General features: G+C 43.4%; 2 protein-coding genes across 2 annotated transcripts; one reads left to right on the top strand and one right to left on the bottom strand.

Annotated features, from left to right (window-relative positions):
- Positions 1–1,658: 1,658 nt before the first annotated feature.
- On the top strand, positions 1,659–10,626 carry ROPN1L (rhophilin associated tail protein 1 like). The gene is made up of 6 exons (XM_071736681.1): positions 1,659–1,715; positions 3,367–3,524; positions 5,307–5,430; positions 5,528–5,689; positions 7,445–7,620; positions 10,430–10,626. Exons 2-6 carry the CDS (start codon positions 3,394–3,396, stop codon positions 10,488–10,490), a joined length of 654 nt encoding a protein of 217 aa, XP_071592782.1. The 5' UTR covers positions 1,659–1,715; positions 3,367–3,393; the 3' UTR covers positions 10,491–10,626.
- Positions 10,627–13,026: 2,400 nt separating this feature from the next.
- Positions 13,027–22,011, bottom strand: SNRNP48 (small nuclear ribonucleoprotein U11/U12 subunit 48). The gene is made up of 9 exons (XM_071736679.1): positions 21,696–22,011; positions 21,481–21,594; positions 21,215–21,275; positions 20,301–20,375; positions 17,391–17,579; positions 16,376–16,497; positions 15,786–15,901; positions 14,212–14,376; positions 13,027–13,267 (listed from the first exon to the last, which is right to left on the bottom strand). Exons 1-9 carry the CDS (start codon positions 21,729–21,731, stop codon positions 13,228–13,230), a joined length of 918 nt encoding a protein of 305 aa, XP_071592780.1. The 5' UTR covers positions 21,732–22,011; the 3' UTR covers positions 13,027–13,227.
- Positions 22,012–22,529: the final 518 nt, after the last annotated feature.

Raw genomic sequence — 22,529 nt, 5'->3', positions numbered from 1 at the left:
CCAGCCCTAGCACCAATTACAGTAACATCACTTTTCAGCTGAGTGCGTTAATTCTTTCCTTGCTTTCCCCTCAGCCTGAACAAACATCTTCATAAAAAGCTGCATAGCAGCCCCACTATTCTTCAGAGAACTCTGTAAAAAGCCCTTTACCATACAAACAGTAGTGATTTGTTGATGATACTGCCTAGCATGCTGATGAGTGGCGGCGTTTTTTCCTCATCCTCCACTGTCTGTCCATGCATTTATCTCTAGATTGGAAATTCTTTGTGGCAGTGTCAGTGTTCTTGTGCTTGGGGCACGGGCACTGTACAGCCTGAGCAATGAGGGGGATTCTTAGCAGAAATGAGGATACAGCTAATAAAAACAGTAAACAGGGAACTGAATCTTGCTGATACAATGGAGTTCAGGATGCCAAAATAAAAAGGAGCCTGTCTTCTGAAACAGATAAGGAAACAACTTTTGCAAAGCCTAAAGGTAAGTTAGAGCTCTCTTATTTTGATACTTCAGTTCTTAATTAAATAGAACTTTAAAATTGTATTATTAACAACAGTTCTATTAAACTGTGAAGCTATGTTTCTGGTTTTTATTTCTTCGTTTGGAAGTCACCATAAATTGAGAAATGATGTGCTGAAATCCAAGTTATTCAATAATGGAGATTTTTAGAAGATGGCATTTACAAAGGTCAAAAACTGTCCCAAAACGGTGTTTTTAATTCAATAGAATACTGAGGGATGGAGCAATGACAAGACAGTTTCTCAACTCAGCAAATCAATTTTGCTCCTTATATTATTACCTGTTGCCACTTGCTGCATAGTGGTCAATGCCAAAGCACACAGGTGGTCTTTTGGTTTGTTTTCCTGTATAAGGAGAATTTAAACATTCAGAGTTCTCTGATTTTGGGTGCAGGGAGGGCATTGAGGGGCACTTAACCTTACTTTTCTGATTTATGTTAAATCATTTGACTTTTACCCAGTGTTTCTGTTCCTGGAAAATGCAACTGGTGTTACCTAGAGAGAAGGCCTAGAGAGGTCTTTACAGATGAAGCATGTTCTGGACCAGCATACAATTGGTTTGTCTCTTTATTTTCCAATTATTTTTCATTCTTGTATGAAAGTTGTAGCCTTTTTGCTTTTTCCAACCGTTTGCAATGCATATAGAAGAATGTGCTTTAATCTGGTTTTAATTAAGTACTCGGAAAATCTTTCCACTTAGTAGTTGCTGCTCTGTCCCATAGTACAGCTTCAGACATGATTTTGTTGCCCTGGGGGCTGAACCCAGTGGAGTTGCTCCAGCCTGTAATGAGCAGCCGAGCTGCCATTCGACGCTACAGCTACTGCGAGTAACAGATTTTTTAAAATAAATCACTCTAGGTCTATTTTGCAGCTCAGGCAATGTTTGCTCGCATTTCACCCCGGCCTGGAAGGGAGGAGGTACCCCAAGCATGGTGTGTGTCGTGTTCGGGGAGCCAGGGCCGATGGAAGCTGACACACCCCGGGGGCCAGAAGCCAAGCTCCCTGCCCCGCACTGTGCGGGTGGCTTCACGCTAAGGTGCTTCAGGTTTTTCCAGAAGTTAGTAGCGAACAGGTATCGCTTCTCAATTCTGCACTACGTCCGCAGCAACCCCCTTGCCCGCCCCGCCCCCGTTAGGCACCCGGCCCGGCCCCGCCCCGGCCTCCCCTGCGTTGCCCCGGCAGCGGGACAGCGGAGCGGGGCAGGTGAGGCGCTTAGCCCGGGCCTCCCCATGAGCCTCGGGCAGTCGGGGGAACGCAGGACCGGCGGGGGCGGGGAGGCCTCCTGCTTGTGGTGTGGGGGTGCCCTAGGGGTGCTGTCCGCCGGCCGGAGACGAACCGTGGGGCGGAGGTTGGGCTCTCCCCGGGCTCCGGGGCCTGAGGGCGGCCTCCGAGGGTGTGCGTCAGGGGCTCGTAACAATGGGTGATGCGATAGCTCGGGGCGTCCCGGGAGGAGGCCAGGGGGGACCGGGACGGGTTCGCTGGGCAGGGTCGGTGAGGAGGCCGGTCACAGGCAAGAGGGCTCCTGCCGGACTCCGAGACTGTGAAGTGCTGTCAGCAGGAGCTGGGCCGGGCTGGTCTGCGTCTGCCTGCTTGCCGGGTTTGTACCCTGGCTGCCTAAACGGGAAAAAAAAAAAAGAAACCAAACAAAAACAAACCAGAAAATAAGAACAGGTGAGAGAAATGAGGTGACCTTAGCACTTAGTAAGAGTGTGACCCGTGTGACAGTACAGGGAGTATTGCTACCGAGAGATGGTGACAAGGCTGGCTCACCCAGCTGCTTCTTTATTGTCCATTTTACTGTGCCTACGTACAGGAGGTCGCCTCAACATCAGGAAACACTTTTCCAGTGTAAGGGTGACTAAGCACTGGCACAGGTTGCCCAGAGGAGTTTGTGAAGTCTCACTCCTTGGAGGCATTCAAAAACCCCTTTGAATATGGTCCTCGGCAACCGGCTCTAGGTGCTAGTGCAGGGCCTCTGGAGACCCTTCCAAACTCAGCCCTGCTGTGACTGTGATTAGTCGAAGAAAAGTAGCTTTTTTTCGCTCTCTCTTTGTGTTCTTGTAGCTTTGTATTCTTTTCTTTGACTGCTTCCCAAAGGCATATGTACACAGCTGTGTATTCCTTCCTCAAGGCTTTTCTGTTCTCTAGCTTAACCTGAAATTCCCAACTTTTTCCTTTCAGTTTGAGTTTCCAGGCTAGAGGTACATTTTTTTTAATCACTACTGAAAGTGTGTGGCCAATGTAGTAATGAAACGCACACTCTGAAGCCTGTACCTCATGCAAATTTGCTGTGTTGGAGTAATGAAGATGCTATACCCTGCCAAGCATTTCTTCAGAAATTAAGTTCTGAGTAAGGTTTGATCCTTGAAGCAGCCTTGAGTCACAGCAGTCCCATTTCTTCATCACTGACTTTGGCAATCATCATCTTGGCAATCTGCTTGCTCTGTCTTCTGCACAAAAATGACAAGACTCTTCTTGGCACACAGTAGTGAGTTGTCAGCATAGCTGATGTTCACACTGGCACATGTGGTGTGACTTGGCTGGACTACTTATTCTACAAATAAGTGTTGTGGCAGGTTTGAGGAGAAAAATCAGTTAAAAACTATCTAAAGAGGGCTGTTAAAGTAGTAGTTCTCCTGACCTGGAGCTGTGGTTGGAGTCCAAGCTCCAGCCTTCTTAATTGGTGTTGCCATCAAGTTTAAGGTTTCTAACTTACAAGTTTTGGTAGAAGCACTGTTGTCCCACCCTGTCATCCACCACCACCTTCCCCCTTCCCCCCTGCACCACGTACACACACACATTTTCATTTGTACTCTGCAGCTGTGAACTGCTGCTTTATTGTTATTTCTTCCAGGTCCTTGTAACTGAACGCAAACGGACCATGCCTCTTCCAGATACCATGTTTTGTGCTCAGCAGATCAAAATCCCTCCTGATCTGCCTGACATTCTGAAGCAGTTTACCAAAGCTGCCATCAGGACTCAGCCCCATGATGTTTTGCAATGGGCAGCTGCGTAAGTACGATGCTCAAGTAATGATGTAGCACTGTGTATGTGGACCTAGAAAATCTCACTGCTCCTGTTTATCATACAGTGGAGCTGCCTTGAATATTAAACCAACCTGTGTATTACATGTGCACTTATGTGCATTATTAATGCAGCTTGTGAGCCTGAAAAATAGTGTAAGGCTTGTTTTATTTTCTGCTTCATTGAGGTTTAGGGCTAGAGTATTTCTGGAATTGCTTGATTTCTGGATAGAAGAATTCATCTTAATTTTTTTGTTATTTTCATTAGCTGCTCTGTCGTTCAAGACCAAAGAGGTCCTTTAGGATCTTAAAATACCAAACCTTTTTTTATTTTTTTACCTTTAATGTGAGATTTAATGAAATTATTGGAATTCAAAGGAAACCTAGAAATAGCTTTCTAATTCTTAAGCTTGCCAAGGTTTCTCTTTTTTGTTTGTTTCCAGGAATAAATGTAAGGTATCTCCTTAAATGTTACTGTTTGTGATTTCTAGATGATAGTCCAAATAATAAATCTCCCATTGTGAAGTTGGTTTAAGATATTTAAATGTTTCCTCTTAACATATTTTTTTTTCTTCTACCTCAGCCTCTCACTCTTACTTTTTTGTGTCCTACAGTTTGTATGAACAAGCTCTTGGAAAGTATCTTAGATGTCCTTAACTGGGGAGATTTTAAAAATGCTGTGTATAGGGGAAAGCTATTAACAAAGCCAGGCTGGAGTCTGGCTTGTCTATTAAAAGAAAAAGTCTGAAACAGAGTTGCTAGAGCTGCAGTGTTGGAGAAAACAAGCAAAGACATTTTAATATGGATGGGCATGTCTTAGGAATGTGATGGAGGTGGGGAGTGGTGTACCTCTGACTGATGGATGTGCAGGGAGCTTGCCCCAGCTGAGCAGTCTAAGTGACAGCTGCCAGGTTGCTTAAACCTGTTGGGAAATGGATGGAGATGAAAAATAGTCCAGGAGTTATATGTACATACAGACCAGGCATCAATTTCTATACAGTCACACTAATTCAGTTCTGCAGTGCTGCTTGTTGTGCATTTAGGTGATTATTTGCAAGACATGGGATAGCCTGGGCATGGGCATGGGTGACCAGGGTAGGTGAGGGAAGATGAGTGGAGAAACCCTCAGGGTTAGACCAGCCACTGACCAAATTAAAAGTTAAGTTTTTCTTGGCTGCTTCAGGTTGCTGGCCAGTTACGGCAGAGGTGGTTGCTTTTAATTAAAAGGATCTGCTTCTAATGCCCTTTCTGCTCCATTCTTAAGTTTTATTTGGAAGTGAACAGAAATAGCACAAAAGCTGATGAGAGAGTTGCAATGTAAATAGCCAGTTGTGATCTTCAGGTGGCTTGTGAGGAGAATGTTAAACAAATGAGCCCTCAGGTGCTTGTCAATCGAATGAGGAAAGTCTGTGCTTTGGTTTGCAAGCACACCCCGATGTTAATAAATCACTCTCTGCCTTTTCTAAGAAGAGCTGAGTATTATCGCACCCAAAATAACTTAAATGCCTTAAGAATTATTAGAGGGTTGTAAAAAAGAATGTGGAAAGTCTAGAGGTTGTGGTTTCCACTAAAAAGAAAGGATATGGGGAGATGGGAGTTGTATGGGCGGGTGGCTTGCAAAGTGCTGCTGCTCCTGTAAGGTAGTGTGTGGATTCACTCACTGAACCATTATGTCATAGTACAAAAAAACAAAAACCATTTGAGCTTTTACTTCTGTGTAGCTTGTAATGGCCATGGCCACTGAAGTGTGCTGCTCTTCCCATTGACTTAGGTACTTTTCAGCACTGTCAAAAGGTGAGCCCCTTCCTGTGAAGGAGAGGATTGAAATGCCTTTTGCGACAGAGGCAACAGATGCTGGTTTGACCCCAGGACTCCTTAAAATCTTGCACAAGCAGGTAGAAATATATTGATATATTTTGGGGGACAGACTGTGTTCTTAGTTTCATTCTGGTTTTCGGAGTTCTCACTGTGGTACCATGATATTGTTTCAAGTTTTCTCCCCAAGGCATGGTGAATGTTGCAACACTGCAGGAAAAATGGAAGGACTTGTGCTTGTCAGAGGAGCAACTGAACACTCTCCTCCAACTGGACAACTTTGGTGAGGAGGTGGAATGGATGAAGTTTCTAGCACTTGGGTGCAGCGTGCTTGGCAAGGTACGTTTGTTCAGGAGACCTTGTATCCAAATGCAAATGGTTGTATGTGATCATATGGGAAGTAGACCATAGACTAATTAATGCAGATGGACTTTGAGGAACAGTGATTGCTTTTGCAGCAGCTGGCAAAGTGCCTTGCATGTTTATTTCTGTTCCCCATCAGCTTTTGGTCTGGGGAGCTTGACTGGGATGGCAGTAGAGGAGCAAGCATGTCCACAGGGAGCTTGGAACATGAGTGAGAGGGTGATAGATGAATGCTGCCTATGGCATCAGTATAAAAGTCCAAGGAGAACTGAAGGAAGAAATTAGTTTTTAATTCATTGTATAGTCAATTAAGTTTTCACAGAAGCAGTTAATGTTACTAAATCTATATTTAATTCTTTAAATGTTAGTAATAAAATCTCTGCAGAGCATTTCAACAGAATGAGATATAAAATGCACTAAACTGATGTTCTTATGAAGTATAATATTTTTAATTCTACAGTAGGAAAGAAGGGGTATTTAAAAGAAAATACATGTCAAATAATATTTTGACAATGTTGGAATATCTGGAAGGCCTGAAGATTAACCTTGCCTGGCAATGCAATCATATGTGTGTGTTTGTGTGCATATAATCTACTCATTTCAACTGGGTGTTTCTTGGTTCCTGTCTCCCTCTCAACATAGTTTTGTAGTTTTTTTCTTCATTTAAAATAAGTACCAGCAAGGTTGTTAATTAATAGAATTAAAAAGTCAGAACAAAAGCAGAATCACAGAAAGATGATTCTGATCAAGCTAGACAGTCTTAAATTTACCTCAGTTTATCCATCCTTCCAGATATTAAGTGAATAATTTGATTTCCACTCTACATATTGAAACCTAAACTTCAATTTGCTAAACTAGAGAGGAAGGCACACAAAAAAATTCTGTTCATTTTCCTGCAGCTGTAAATTGTGTTCATGGTTGAACAGGGACACAGGTAAGACACAAGAATAGACAAGCATGAGCTTCTTAAAAACACCAGTCACCTGAAGTGTCTTTCTGTAAAGCACTGATACATTTTTACAGCCTTGGAGAAGCGACTACAGAAGTAGCCTGCTAAAGCACCTTTGAAAGGTGGGGACGTGGATGTAATTAACTGTGGTGTTTGTGAGGGGGAGCAAGTGGCAGCTGGGGGTGGCAGGAGCAGGAACAGAAGCAGCACAGTAGCAAACTGCAGAGGCTGGAAGGCCATGCTGAGTCTGATACCATGTAGGCAGCTGCTTCTCCTTCCCTTTCCTAAAAATTAATGTTATATCATAGTAAAAAGTCCATCCAAAAGATATAATTTTCTGGGTTTTGTAGATGTATCTGACTTAGCTGCTGCTGAGAATTTATTTAGATCTATTGAGATAAGATATATATATATATATGCATATATATATATATATATATACACATGTATGATACATGTGGGCAGGCATAGTGATAGCAGAATAGAGCAATTTGTCCATATTGGAGACAGCTCAAACTACCCTGTGCAATATTTAAATGTCACAGGATTTTAGTATTTTTTTTTTTACTCTTGTTTCTAGTAGAATTTCATTATTGTTTCCATCCCTGCATCTGTACTGGATGGGTAGATTTGGGGTTGAAAGCTAGGTAGCAGTGATAAAGCCTTCATGTCATTTACACTTACTTTTAGTGGCTTACAATGTGTATTTTGTCATGGTGTGCAAAGGATGTTTGTGTCTCTGGTACTGTTCCTCTAATTTCTTGACTCAACCTCCCCTACAGTCCTTACTGAGTTCAATGAAACATGCCTGTGAAATCATAACAATGGACCCAGAAGGTGGAGCAGCCAGTGTTCCCTTTGAAACATTCTCATTCCTCTACTCCTACTTGGCCAGTATTGATGGAGAGATACCAGAGGAGAAAACTGAAGCTTTCCTCCATGGAATTAAACAACAAGCGTAAGTGCAAAAATCTGTGCGTGGGATTTTAATGTGTGGATTGCCCCTGGGTTCTCCATAAACCTGTAATTTCACATGAATAATCTATCTTCATTTCAGGTATAGCCATAGTGACAGGATTAAAGGCTGACTAAGGTTATCTGAAAAGTGCACATAGTTATTTCATGTGAAGTGGTCAACATCAGAGTTTGAACTGTAAAATCACAATGTAGTACTTCTCCTTCTGTCTTTGAAATATTGCAGTCACTGCCTGGTGGTATAATTTTCCCTGTTAGGAAGCAATTACATACAAGTTTCTGTCATCTGCATATTACTGGTACTGGAACCAGGAGCATCTTATGGGCTACTCTTTTGATTTAATATGGATCATAAATCAGAGAGGAAAAACTGGAAGTTCCCATCTGAAGTTTCTATGTTTCTCCTGAATTACTGCTCCCTAGAAACCTTCCTGAGAAAATGTTTAGTATGTACTTGCTCTTAAATGAATTGGCTCTTCAATGTTTGTTGTATTAGCTATGTTAAATAGTCCTTCTTTTAATAGTCTTTGTGTATGCTGTCCTCAGTGGACACAAGGGATAGAGGCAGGACATAGTCCCACCTGGATAGTTCATCCTGCTTTGATATTCATACCAGGTTGGGGTGCCCAGGTGCATTTCTAGTCTTGTAGGCAGCAGGTGCCTGGACGGTGCCCGCCCCGCCTGTGCCAGCTGGGGCTAGCCCAGATGCGCATGCCCGATTTAGGCAGGGTGTGGTTCCAGCAGGTCCCAGAGCCAGGCGGATCGAACTTAGTTCTCTGATACTAATCCGAACCAACACTAGCTCGACTGACTCTGTTCGTGAACCGAGCTCGCACCCGCAGTGAGATTCCTCTCACGCAACATCTGGTGGAGAATGCGGGCATGCGCATCTGGGCCAGCCCCAGCTGGGCACAGGCGGGGTGGGCACTGTCCTGGCACCTGCTGCCTACATAGTCTCTTCTGTTTCTCCTTCTGCTTGCTCTGAGATTGTTTTCAAGTAGGCTATGAACTGATGCAGTTCTTCACAGCAGGAGATATGCAGGTTGCAGGTTAAGCAAAAGCTCATTGCCAGGTGATCTGTTTTGCTATCGACAACAGCTGAGTTCAGGTCTTTTCTGAGCTGCTATGTAGTCACTGGTTTGCTTCATATTAAAAATGAGACAACCCCCACTCCTACCTCTTGACTTTCTTGAGTAGTTTGTTAGCAAATGATGAACCACTGTGTCTGACAGGTCTCTCATGTATCAAGGCAAGGTGATTATTTGTAGCACCTTATTAGTGTGATACCAAAGGTCTTGCTGCTGAATAGCATACAGTGTGCTCTGGGGCAGGAGGGTTCAGTAGACCTGGATGCACAGAGAATGTACCTTAAAGGTATAATGTATACGTGTGTGTGTATATATATATATATTTATGTACACACTGTGGTGTTGAAAAGCCTTTGTATTGTTTCTGAGGACTGGCAGGATCTCGGATGATCTGTATGCTGTTAGTGTCTGGTGAGGTTACATGTAGGTTACATGCTCACCCTTCAGTCCATTAAGATAAATGGCAGTATGAAGGCCACATGGATTTGGATAGCAGAAACACTTTCATCACTGATGTATGCAAATTTATGGATTGCATGACTTCCTTTTTTTTTTATATAAAGACTTAAAGGGTGCAGTCCAGGAGAAAAGCCAAGCAGGTCAGAGTAGCAGTACCAGCTGTGCTGTGGTCCCAGTGCAGGATTTTGGGGTCTCCTATGTGCACTCCAGTGATCTGGGTGTTGGCAAGATGGTCTTGCATGCTTATGGAGGGGCAGAAGGTTCCCTCTTGCTACAACCAAACTTTTTCCTTTTGTACTGTTTACCTCAAATCCTTCTTCAAAGACTGAGTAGAGAACAGCCTGGCAATGATCAGCCTGTTCAAACTGTGCTGCCATTTTCTGATGTGTTGTCACCATCGTTGGAGCTCACAGCCTTTTTGTTCTAAAAACTTCTGGACACCTGTACTGCATGATGGTCAACAGGGTATTTGCCTAGTTTGGCTACCTTTTTTTTTTTTTTTTTTTTTTTCACACACCAATACCACACTGTTGCTTTAGACAGTTGCACGTATTTTTGTCATCTTTTATAACAGCAAGAACTTCGAATTCACAGGCTCGTTCTAACAGTTCTGCTAACTTGGACTAATTCCTGTAAGGTGCTACAGGAGAAAATCTCATTTCTGATAGACTTGGATTGGTTATGTGATGTCTTGTGCCCACAAAATTCAGTGGGCACCAGAATTCAAAGCCTTTTTAGCAGATGGAGGAAAGGATCCATCAAGATACGTCATATATTACTGCTAGACTTAGCATGGAATTAGCATTAGGAATGTAGTAAAATGATAGTGTCTTCAATCCAGCTTTCAGTAGTAAATTTCCACTCATTTTATCCATGGTCATACATCCATCATACAAAATGCACTTTAACCAGTTTTAGAATATGTAAAACAGGCTTGTCCTTCAAGTGCTGCCTATAAGGCATGTTTGCAGACAGATCCTGACTCTTTCTGCCATCTATCTGGAACTGGACTCTGTCTTAGATTGCTACCAGCTCCATGTACACAGGAGCTCAAAACCACACAAGTACACACATGAACTGAATTTTCCACGATTATTAGTTACCAGACTGACAATTTTTAATAAGAACTGCTTATTATTAATAGCTCTCTTGCTTGCTGTTAATATAACCCTCAATTGTATCTTGTCCAACATGCTAGGATTTACCATGCTAGTGTTCTATAACTTTTGGTTTATTCCTTTCCAGTGACCAACAAAATGGCATGGTGCTACTTAGAAACTTTGTGACCCAACCTTCAACAACCTAAGTTCTGATTGAACCTACTCTTCAGCCTGGGTGAACAGGAGAAAAAAAAAAAAAAAAAAAAAAAGGAAGAAATAGATGTAAGAACATCTGTGTTCAGAGGACTGTTTTTTGCATATTACAATGAAAGAAGATCCTCTGTCTGTTTCTTTTCTTTATCCCACTTTGCAGTAGATATTGATTGAATTCATGGTTACACTGTTCTCCTGCCTCTCCAATACCCATGCTCATACGCAGGGAGTGGTACCTTCACTTATTTGTTTATATTGAGTAAAATGTGTTTTGCTATGGATCTCTTCCTACCTATGCTTCATAAGAAATTGTAAGAAAATATGTGGCACACAAAATTTACTTTAGAGAAGACTGGCCACCTCTTAATAATCAGTGCATTTCTGATAAGGCTTCTGGATAGCACTGACTTTGACTCTTACACAAGTACAGCTTGTCTTTTGACTGCTTTGTCTGCATGAAGAAGTTCCATTAACAGCATAGTTTTACAAGGCCTTACCCAAGAGAACTTAACCTGTGGCTGAGATGGCAGAATAGATATCAACTTAAGAAATTAGTTGGTAGGAATTGAAACAAGTGATGTTTCCATATTGCTTTCCCTCTAATTAGGACCCTTTCAGAACTTTAACTTAGGTTTTTTTTTCCATTCTTAGATGCAGTTGTCTAATGAGGGATCTATTTTAAAATATGTCTTGTTTTCTGACAGAAAAGGCTACTGTGTTTGTCATGTAGGTGAGGAGTTTGGTTTTCAGTTGAACAGCTATAGTAAATACAGAAGTCTAAATCAATCATAGCTAGACAAAGTATTTAGTGACAGATAATCACACTTAATTGCAGAAGTGACTGAGGTAAGAGACAGCATGCTGGCAGCTACACTGAAACCAGAGATTCTATTAACAGAGAAGCCAAAAAAAGGAGCCTATGGAGTGCCCTCTCCTGGCAACTCGACCAAACAAAACGAAGCATTGTAGGAAACATGGATCTGCAACCTTGTTCTTTCGGATTTTCTTACTTTGCAGACATAACAAGGCTGCTGCTGCCTGACCTTGCTGTAGTAGACTGGGTGAGGAATTAACAGAATGATTATTGCTATAATAAGAATCTCACTGAAGTGGAATTCTCCTGCATTCCCTTAATAAGTATCTGTGTGTCTCAAGTCTTTTTATCAACCTCTATTGCTAATATTTATATGATGTCAGCATAAAGAATGGGAATTCCTCCTAGCTATTTCTGGAAGGAAATGGGTTTTAAAAAGGCAGTCAGCAATACTTCAAGTGTCCTTGTGTTGCGTTAAAGCGAGTAAAGAAATTTGGCAGGAAAATAAACCCCTTGCAATCCAGCTGACCTTCTGATATTAGAGGAGGTGGGGATGGCTGGGCTTAGGTTCTGAGTGACAGCCAATTAACCTTTAGGAGGCCAGAAAACAAGGTTCTGGATGCACTACTAACACCACAGTAGTAAAGAAATCAGCGTGGACACGCGCTGGAATTCAGTCATGCGAAATGAGGTTTCTTACCACAAGATGAATGAAGAGTGAGATTTATTAGAGCTCAGCCCTTTGACTGGTCCCAGAGGGCAGGGGTGTCCTTCCCAGCGATGGTATCTTCCCTGACATCCATCCCCCCAGCCAACAGGTGGAGCTTGAGTGACTGTAGTCAAGGATCTTTAACAGTGCTTGGTGCAAAGTTCTCTCGTTTGTATTTAAAGGCAAAACATTGAGCACCCAGCCTCCGTGAGGGATGGTGGCACCTTGGAGGTGGGTAACTGTAGTGATGGAGGTGTGGTTTTATATTAAAATGAGATTATAATGAGCAAAAGTACACTCTGGGTGTCAAAGGGTGGGAGGTCATTGGCCCAGGGTATTAAAAGTGGGGTTAGCTGGTAGTGCTGCCCCAGAGCATGGCTGCAGTGTCACCACTCTGCTCCACCCTCCATGCAGTTTCTCTTGGAGCTGGCACACTGAGTGCCCCTGACTGGGCCCTATCTATGGTAGGCATGGTACACTGGCCCTGTTCCACTGTCTCCAAATGCTGTACCTTTACTTAAAGAGCATAAATGCAGCCTGGGTACTTTCTAATAATTCTAGCAATTATTCCACAGGTTGGTATACCTCCTCACTAGTGTCTGTGGAAAGCTGTATCCTCATCATCTTTGCCAAATGATAGTGGTCCCAGATGTGAGCATGAGTTTGGGAACAGCAACTTTCCCATTACTGTCCTTTTACTGCTAGTTGCAGTTGGAGGTATTTTAGCCTGCTGGAGAACTCAAATGTGCCCTCTCACCTCTGGTACATTCTGTAACTGGACACTAAGTGCCGTCTTTCTGGAACACTCCTTCCAGAGGTGACAGTATCAGGTGGAAGCATAGGAAGGAAGCTTTCTTCATGCTTCTTCCATTTGTATTGATCCCGGTCTCCAGGAATTAGCTCTCTTCTATATCCACTTTTTGGATACTAATTATGGGCCAGAAAAGCAAATTAGTACAATCTCTCACAGATACTATTCTTCAGTTTTATCAGACTAAACTCAAATAGATGAAAAAGATCATTATAATTTATTAATAACTGCATTCCTCTTACAATTTTTGTGACATATGCTGCTTCTCTCCAGACCAACCTTGACACGATTTCATTATTGTCTCCAAGCACACTTGTGACATAACACCAATACCAACAGTTCCTGTTCAAGGATTCATTTGAACAGGTAGCAAGCAAAACAATGAAGGTCAAGTATCTATTTTCTTCTTTTATGACTCTGGTATTTTTCTTCATCCCTGAAACAAAAACACAAACATCATGTGCTGTTGGGCTCACACTGACAGAATCTGAATGAAAAAACAAAAAAAAAGCCCTCAGACTTGGAAAACAGAAAGATCTCATCCAATGTCATCATGTCCTCTTCTCAGGAAAGAAAGTAAACTACTTTAACACAGTTTATTTCCCATGTGGTTTTAATCAAAGTCTTGTCATGTGGTGCCACAGTGGCAGTAGGTTTGGAATGAATGGCTTCATGGTGTAATGCTGTGGGGTTTTTTCTACACACACAGCAGGGACAATGCAGAATCTCTTCAACACAACAACCTTGGTTTTTGCTCAGACAGAGGTTGCCTGCACCTTTAATCTTGCAGATGCAAATGTGCCACCATTAAGGGTATTAGAAGGTGGAACCTAGATTTGTTTTCCTTTGCTTAAAAGTTTGTCCAGAACTCCTGAGGAGCTGCAATGTTGTTCTGAAGCATCTACCATGGAAAAACCTAATCAACTGATTATATTTATATATACATATATATATATACATACACTCATATAATTTAAACAAGTAATCCTATTTATTTAATCCTAGTCCGAACTGGAGCAGAACTCAGCATCAGACACAACAAGCTCACTTGTTAAATGGACAATGCATATGGTCATGCATATGTTCATCAAGGAGTAAAACAGCCTGCGACAGTTTGTGCTAATCCTGTAGCCTGCTGTTGGAAGTGCCACCTTTCAGATCTGAGAATAAATTCTGAAATTTGGATCACAGTTTGGATCACAGTTTTCCCTCACAGCAAGTTCTGTTCAGCGTTCATGCCACTGGCTTGTGATACCGTATATGAGATAAGCCTGGCTTTTTAACTGGACTAGATATTGGAATTCTCTGCACTAAATTCTCAAAAGCAGCTACAGCTGCCTGATTCAGAAGCACCAGCTGGCTGACATTATTTATGCTCACCGTTCTCTTTTTCTCCAAGAATCTCTGTCTTTGCCTCTTTCGTGACTCCTTTTTCGTTTACTTGGACTCCTGCTGCTTTCTCTCCTTCGTCTGCTGCGTTCTGTATCTTTGCAGCTTCCTCCAGATTGCCGTGAGTCCACTGAAGCTGACCGCCTGTCTTCTTTTCTGAAAAAAAGGTTATTGGTTATTTTTCAATAAAGTTTCACACTCACTATTGTTTTCAGTATTGGTTTTCTCATAAAAATGACCTATTAATAGTGCAAGGCAAGGCATATATATTTTTTTATGAAGCCTCTCTACCTCCCTAAAAAGTACAATACTTCCCAAAAGAGGCCATGCTCTTCAATGCACATAAAATCATCGAAAGCTTTGGGTTGGAAGGCACTGTAAAGATCATCTAGTTCCAACCCCTCTTCCCATGAGAGCAAAGCCCCATCCAGCCTGGCCTTGAACACTTCCAGCGAGGGGGCAACCACAACTTCCCTGGGCGACCTGTGCCAGTGTCTCACCACCCTCACAGTGAAGAATTTCTTTCTAATGTCTAACCTAAATCTGTCTGTTTGAAACCATTACCCCTTGTCCTATCACTACACACCCCTGTAAAAGGTCCCTCACCAGCTTTCCTGCAGACCCCTCCAGGTACTGGAAGGGTGCTAAGATCTCTCTGAAGTCTTCTCCAGGCTGAACAATCCCAAATCTCTCAGCCTGTCTTCACAGAAGTGTTGCTCCAGCCTGATCATCTCACCACACTGTTTAATTCAGTGACTTTTTGCAAACACTTCACCTCAATCTTACCAACTCTATTTTCCTCTCAATCCCTAACTCTTCAATCACTTGCCTTCAGCCACTACATACTGTTGGAGAACCCAGCAAGACTTCCTGCTTGGCCTTTTCATTCACCTCCATTTCAATGCTGAAAACAAAAACCTCAAGAGTCACCTTTTATTTTGTTTCAACATTTTCATGTCACAGAATTCCTGAGGAAGCACAAACAGACTATCACTAAATAATGATTTCCTTTTTGTTTCACTGATAAATGTTTAGAAGAGTGTGCAGTATGGCTTGACACAGGAAGAAATACGTATCCATAAAACAGTCCCAGCTGGCACAGCAGCATTCAGAGAGATAAGAACTGCAAAAGGTCACATATTTAGTAAGTTACAAAGGTATAACATTTATCTATTATAGCATTTCCTGTCACATGGTAGAGAAGGGCAGAAAAATACAATTTGCACCTGTGTTTTCAACTGTTCTCTTCAGTCCCTAGCTATCACGTACATGCCAAGGAGGGCAGTACTCATTACCCAGCTCCACCAGAAACCACCTGTTCACTTGGATCACTTGCAACTTAACTTATCTCCTTACCCCAGAAAACAAGTTAATAATTCATTTTCCCCTGTCCTTCGTGCAGACAAGAGCTTCTCAAGCAAAAGCTTAATAGAATAAGTATAAAATAAACTGTGTATATATCTCAAACAAGGCTGGTACATGATATTAGAAAGAGGTGGTAAGATACAATTACAGGCTATGAGCCTGCTTATATGGTGAAGGACTTTGTCAGCTGTGGCACATACCTTCCAGAAAACTTGGACTTCCCTCCTTCACATGCCTCTGCATTATCCAGCCTATTCTCTTCCTGCCAGTGATTGCTGAGTTCTTCCATATGCACACCAATCACATCCCGAATCACCTGGAGATTAAGATATATTAAAAACAACAACAAGAAAAGTAGCATGTCATGATGGTGGCCTGAACTAGCAACAAGGCAGCAGAAGGTAAAAATCTCCAAGAAAAGACAGATCCCCCTCTCAAGCCCTATACATCAGATGTTTGAATGGAAGGTCTTATTTGCAGACACAGGTATTACAGCATAAATTTAAGTAGAACCGTTTTACAACAGGCAGTCAACTGTATCTTGCTGACATTTTCATTTAATAGTCCGAAATGCTCCTGCTGTTTGCAACTTGCTGCAACAAACCAAAAACTTTTTCCTTGACAGTTTGTCACTCTAATAAGGTAGGGTACATGAAGCAGAAAAAGAGACTTTTTCTTTGTCTGACAGGGTTCTTAATTGTTTACACTGATGTACAACAAGCACTTTTGTGCCATAAAAAAAAACAAACAAAACAACCACCAAATAAAAAATCTCTTTTCATATACTCACCTCAGTGTAAGACTTCTTTGTTATATGAACATTCTTAGCCCTGTATGACTGCCGCCGCCTTTTGTAGTCTCGCATTTCAGCCAGAATTTCAAGATGGGATTTTGGACCCTTCTGACTGTCATCTAGCAAAAAAACAGAAGTAAAATAAATGGCTATTAGCAGGACATGCAGGTATGCAAATTTGGTGCTTTAGTAATAAAAGTGTGAAACACAAATTACATTGTTTATGAAGTTTCCCCACTATTCAGTAACTCTTATGAATTTAGCACAAGCTCCCTCCAACCTTCTTGATAGCTGTTTACATAAGACTAAAAAGCCACCATGCAAATGGTGTTGCGTGACCTCAGTGTCCTGACAGTCCAATTTATGGGCTTGCAATTTGGTCAGATGCCTACAAAAGATGGGCCACGTTTTCCAAGGCAGTATTACAATAGGACACAATGACTGAGAAAGCCAGATTCCATGAAAAATGTACCTGTGTGGATGACAAACACAGCTGAAGCACAGCAGAGCCCACAGGATAACACAGCTGCTTATGTTCCACTTGGTACAGTTACAAACTGGCACGACTCAAGAGGGATAAGAGGCCTCTTTCCAATACACCCATTTGTACATTGCTCAAGAGCCCCACTGGATGACTGCCAACATTTCTTGTTGGACTTTCACTCGTAAGTGATCTTTAATCTTGTCATTTCTTACAGCAAACACCATTCCAAGCTTTGCAGTGAGCTGGCAGCATTAAGCAACTTGAAGTCAGTTGCAAAAAGACAAAAGATCCATCCACTAAGATACACTCTGCTAAGAGTAGAGCACTGAGGCCTTCCCAGATAGAAAACAACATAAAGGCTACTGAACTAGTCTTTTCTGAAGACAGCTCTTTGCTGTGGCTTTTAAGAACAATATGCTTCTCACAATAAAAATAGCACAAGCAATTCTGTCTGGCTTTCAACAAAACTCATCTAACTATAAAAAGTGAAAGTTCTGAGCAATAAATTCAACAGACTATTCTTCAAACCTTGGGTGATTTTTGCTGCTAAATCCACAAAAAGGTCACTGTCGTTTTCCGTGATTTGGGATCTAGACCTTTGTTTCTTTGTCTCCTCAACAACGTAATCATAGAGAGCAAGGCGATCAGCTTGAGTCAGGTCACAGGTGAAACGCTTGTGATTTTGAGGAACTTCTACAGGCAGTAATGAGTATGACCCTGGAGGTTGAACAGACAGCTGTTACTAGTAAAATATCACAAATATGCAGGAAGACACTGAGAAGCTCAAGAAATAAGCAATGCAGTAAACACCCATGCTCTTTTCATCCTTACTTTACATATCTGTAAGTTTCATCCTTTTCAATTTGAAAACATAAAAACTGCTTAAAGATGAAAAAGGCCCAAAGCCCTCCTCAGTCCCACTCAGGGACAATCCCTCTTGTTACTCTCACGCTGTTAGTGAGAGGTTTTCACGTGGTTTCAAGGGATCATACTGGATTAGACCAAAAGCACACTGTACTGTCCCATCAATTTCAGTTCTTGGCTTACAAACTGAAGCAAGACAGAAAGAGATGCAGCTCTTGTAGGTTTGTCTAACTCCTAAAATCTTCTGTGAAGTACTACCTGCAAGATACAGCTGTAAGAACAAAAACTTCTAGGAGAACAGGTAACTGGGCACTGTGCAGATCAGTGTCACACTGTCAATTTCTCTGCACAGCTTTCATAATAAGACTACTGTGGGCATTGAGAGCTAAAAGGGTTAGGAAGGCACCTTCAAGATGCTCCATGTTCAGATTACTAACTTTGAAGTTATGAAAACAAAACACACTACTTGCACACTCTTTCCCTGAACGATCAGCCCAGTACTCACTCTCCCCACTTCCCAGTTAGAACACACATCCTCCAAACGTTCAGTCCATTCCCAATCCATTTCAACAGCAGCAAAGCAACTTCCCTAAGGATACAGAATGCAGTATTCTAGGATACTACTTGCAAAAATGCATTTTACTTGAGAACAATCAAATCCCCCATAGCCACTGACTGGACCTCCATAATCCTCCTTCCCTCAACCCAACTGTCTCCCTGCGAGGCACAATTCCACACAGATGTTTGTCTCCAGGAAAACAGAAGAGGCAGCACATGAAGGAGTCCTCACAACAGCAAAGCTACTTCTTCTCTAGATTATCTAGTACTTAATGGAAGCTGGGCAATCTTTCACATCCTGCTTTCACTAAAGACACCAAAAAGGGGCTCCTAAAATATAAGATTTCCCCATTACTGTACTTGGAACCTCACCCAGAATTTTTATAGTCTGAACTAACATATTCAAACATGTACACAAGACTTTTCTTTTTAAAATGCACTGTTCTCACAGGGTCATGGAAGCCCAAAGAAGTGCCCTAATAGGTATGTGCATGTGACGTTACAGAAATTACCTAACTTGTTATGAAGACCAGCCTTCCTATCCTATTAATAACTATTATTATAACATTCTAAATATGGTTAGAATTTTTTAAAAACAAAGAAAATTACTTCCTTCAGCAGTTAGTCAAGAGGAAAGTTGCAATGAAAACCGCTTTTCATTTTTTCTGCTAATGAAGACTTTAAATTAAACAAACAATTCCAAGCCAGTAAATCTTATAATAGGCCAAGAGATAAAAGGAAACCACGCCATATCTTTTTAGTGTTATCTTCAGAGAATTGCACGCTTGCAGTGAAAGCTGAATTAGCAAACACTGCCATCTAGTGGCTCACTGATCCATCTCTGTGATGCAGCCACTTGATAAAAGGCTTATCTGTTTCTTCTCTGCTTGGCTGTGATTGTGTGATTGTGCCAAATTAATAAGTTACCACTTTCCTCCAGAAAAAACACACCTGACATAGGACAAAGAAGCTTCCATCCCATGAAAGCTCCTTCCCAAGCAACAGACTGTCAAGGCTCCACATGCTATGCCAGAAAAAACATGGCAACATGAAAACCAATGCTGGAGCAAACACTGCTGTATTTGACAGAAAAGGCAGAAAAGAACAAAAAAATGCATTTTTCCTTCTGCACATAGGTTTACCAAACTAAAAGACTACAGGCAGTAAATGCCACACACTGTGGCTCTCCAGTGGTTTCTACAGGGAATCCTACTTTTCCACTCTCAAAAAGCACAGCTCAGACTTAGCCTGCTCCCCAGACTGACCACAAAACCCAATGAAAAATGAAACAAAGAAACCAATGACTTGAGAGCAGTGGCAAAGAACAACATCGTGTTTGCAGATATACCAGCATATTTATTGTACAACTTCTTATGAGTTTTGAAACAATCCAGTATAGTAACAATAATACAGGCATTGTTTGATTTTTGATCTGAGGAGTGGAAGATGAGCACATACAGCAGATATCTAACAAACAAAATAAATAATAATAAATATTTATTTGTTATTATATTTTAAAATAATATAAATTATTATTATATTTATAATAATATAAATAAACAAATAATAATCTGCACATAAAGTAGATATCCTTAAAACAAAATAAAAAGTAATCCTTTTTCTCCCTACCCATCATACGAAGAACAAGGCTTGGGGCCGCAAGAGAAGAATCTAGGCCACAAAAAACATTAAATAATATCAGAAAACGCAGGCAGAAAAGCAAGTGGAGGTAATGGGATGGGAAGTGAAGGACTAGCACCTTAAGAAACTCCCAAATTTTACAGTGCTGGTTTTCCAGTCTTAAAGAGAACTAGAGGTGTAAGCACAAGACACTCAGATTCTCTTATTTGGTTGCCATGAGTACAGAAGGTTCCAAACTATACAAGGAAAGGAATATTAACAAAAAATTTAAATTTCTCATAGCAGTTCACAGGTGGAATCAAAGAAACGGTGTGTGGGGACACAAGAGCATCTCTCTACATGAGAGCTGACAACATTGTCTCAGTATCTACTTACCTTCACTGTAGCTGGTACCTTCTTTTGCACTTTGAGCTCTAGCCTGCTTAACAATGTGAAACTGCAGATCTTTATCTGCAGAAAGAGAAGACAAAAACATCACAGAACTTCTACACCAAGTGCTTGGTAAGGTTAGTCTTTATTTCCCAACCTCTATTATGAAACTTATGGTATGTTCTAATACATTGTAGTTCTATTTCTACAGAAGGGAAAGTCTTAACATTTTAATCTACCCCATCTTTTAACTGAGGGGAAGGAAGATTAAAAAAAAAAAAAAAAAAAAAAAAAAGGCTTTCCAGGTTAAAAGGATGTGGAAAAAAATATTTGGATTACAGCTGTATTCTTTCCCAGTACTACAGACCCAAATTCTAAGGTCAGTTCTTCCACTTTCTAAGCATGTATTTTAATACACTTTCTGCACATGATGAAGAAGAACATTGGAAGAAATTAGAAAATAAGCTAAAAGGAAAAAAACAATCCTCCTTCGGTTTTAAGATGAAAACAGCCAAATGGCCTACAGAGCAGAATTATAAAGTGACAAGAGCATGGTGAGCATAAATTACAGCAGCGCATGGTGGTGAGAAAATGGACCTACGTGATGAAAACAATTTTTTTTATAAAAGACCTAGGAAAGTTTACAGGGTGGAAAGGTGTGCTACTTCCAGAACCCCATCCTTTGCCCTCCAGCTATTTCCCCTCAGCCCCTCATCCTCTGTGCCCCCCAGAACCACCCCGCGGGTTTTCCTCAGCCTCTCATCCACCCCCTCAGATATCCCCTCATCTGCTCTATCCCCTGCCTGATTTCCCCTTATCCCTTCATCCTCTGCTTCTCCCCTCCCACCCCCCATCTCCCCCAGGTTGTCCCCTCGTCCCCACCTGCCCCCCCTGTCAGGTAAAGCCTCGCTTCAGCTCACCCATGACGACAGTGGGAACCTTCAGGTTTTCGTAGAAAAAACTGGAGTCGTACATCTCGGCCTGCGGGACCAAGCGGCTCAGTCAAGGCCCCGGCACCGTTGCCAGCGACACCGGCTCCGGGCCCGGCCGCAGAGCCGCCCCCGACAGTCGGGGATCCCCCATCCCCATCGCTCAGCCGGGCAGGCGGCACCCCTGAGGTGCCAGCCCAGTTCCAAACCGCCCCTCCCAGCTGGGTGACCCGCCCGGAGCCGGTCAGGTCGCCCACCTCCTCCTCGGCGGAGTATCCCATCTTGCGGAGCCGGCAAGACGCGGCGTGCCTCTCCAGAGACGCCCGGGGGACGCGGTGATGGACGTCGTAGGGGCAGGGCACCCTCTCCATCTACAGGGGAACACGGGTCAGGGGGACAGGGGTCAGCACGCACCGCCACCCCTGCCAGCCCCGCTCCTTCCCCCCCGGCCGAGCCCCCGCCGCCGCCTCACCGGGTCGCCCAGCCAGACCGCACAGGGAGCCGCCATGGCGCAGCGAGAGCGGGCGGGGCAGCCGCCGAGGTCACCTGAGGGGGGCCGCCGCCATGTTTACTGAGGGCACTCCAGCCGCTGACGACAGGGGTGCCCCAGCCCCACCTCGACTGGTGGCCGGTTCCGGGAGGAGGGGACGAGGCGCTCCCACCCACTCCTTCCCTGTGAGAGGAAGGGCTGTAGGCGGGACAGCCGAGGAAGAGCCGGTGCGAATAGGGGGGAGCGGGGGTGCTGCCCGTTCTCCCGCCTGCCGTCACCTCCGGGCAGTGCGGCGAGAGGGGGGTGGGCGCCGCCTGCCGGTGGGAGGCAGCAGCGGCGGCGGGGAGGGGGAGAGGGCGGAGGAAGGGGGTAAGGCGCGGGTGGTGCTGCCATCCCCGGGAGGAGGTGGAGCCCGGGAAATGGCGCTCGCCGGGTCCCGAAGGCCGTCTCGGGGCACACGCCCTGCCTGCGAGGGGCGAGGGGGACAGCTCTGTGTGAGGCTAAGGCCTGGCGGGCACCGGTTTGGGCAGCGCGGGAAGGGGCTCGGTAGCCCATGCCTGAGCCCGGCAGCCTGAGGGAAGATCCCGCAGTCTGCGCCGGCCGTCAGCGTTGTGGGGGTGGGTCTGGGCCGGCTGTGGCCCCGCAGCGTACGGGGAAGAGGAGTCTGGCTGCAGCTGCTCCTCTGGGAGGGTGCTGGTAGCTCCCTGCTTTTTGGGTGTTTGGCCACGGAGGAGCGGAGCGAACGCTGGGGGCAGCCTGCTCGCTCTTCACCAGACGCGGGCTTCCACTGCTCTCCAGTTCTAGCGAGGAGGGGTT

Source organism: Heliangelus exortis, chromosome 2 (assembly GCF_036169615.1).
Source record: "Heliangelus exortis chromosome 2, bHelExo1.hap1, whole genome shotgun sequence".
Taxonomy (NCBI): domain Eukaryota; kingdom Metazoa; phylum Chordata; class Aves; order Apodiformes; family Trochilidae; genus Heliangelus; species Heliangelus exortis.
The sequence above is the reverse complement of the archived record's forward strand: the minus strand, read 5'-3'. Positions and strand labels throughout refer to the sequence as shown.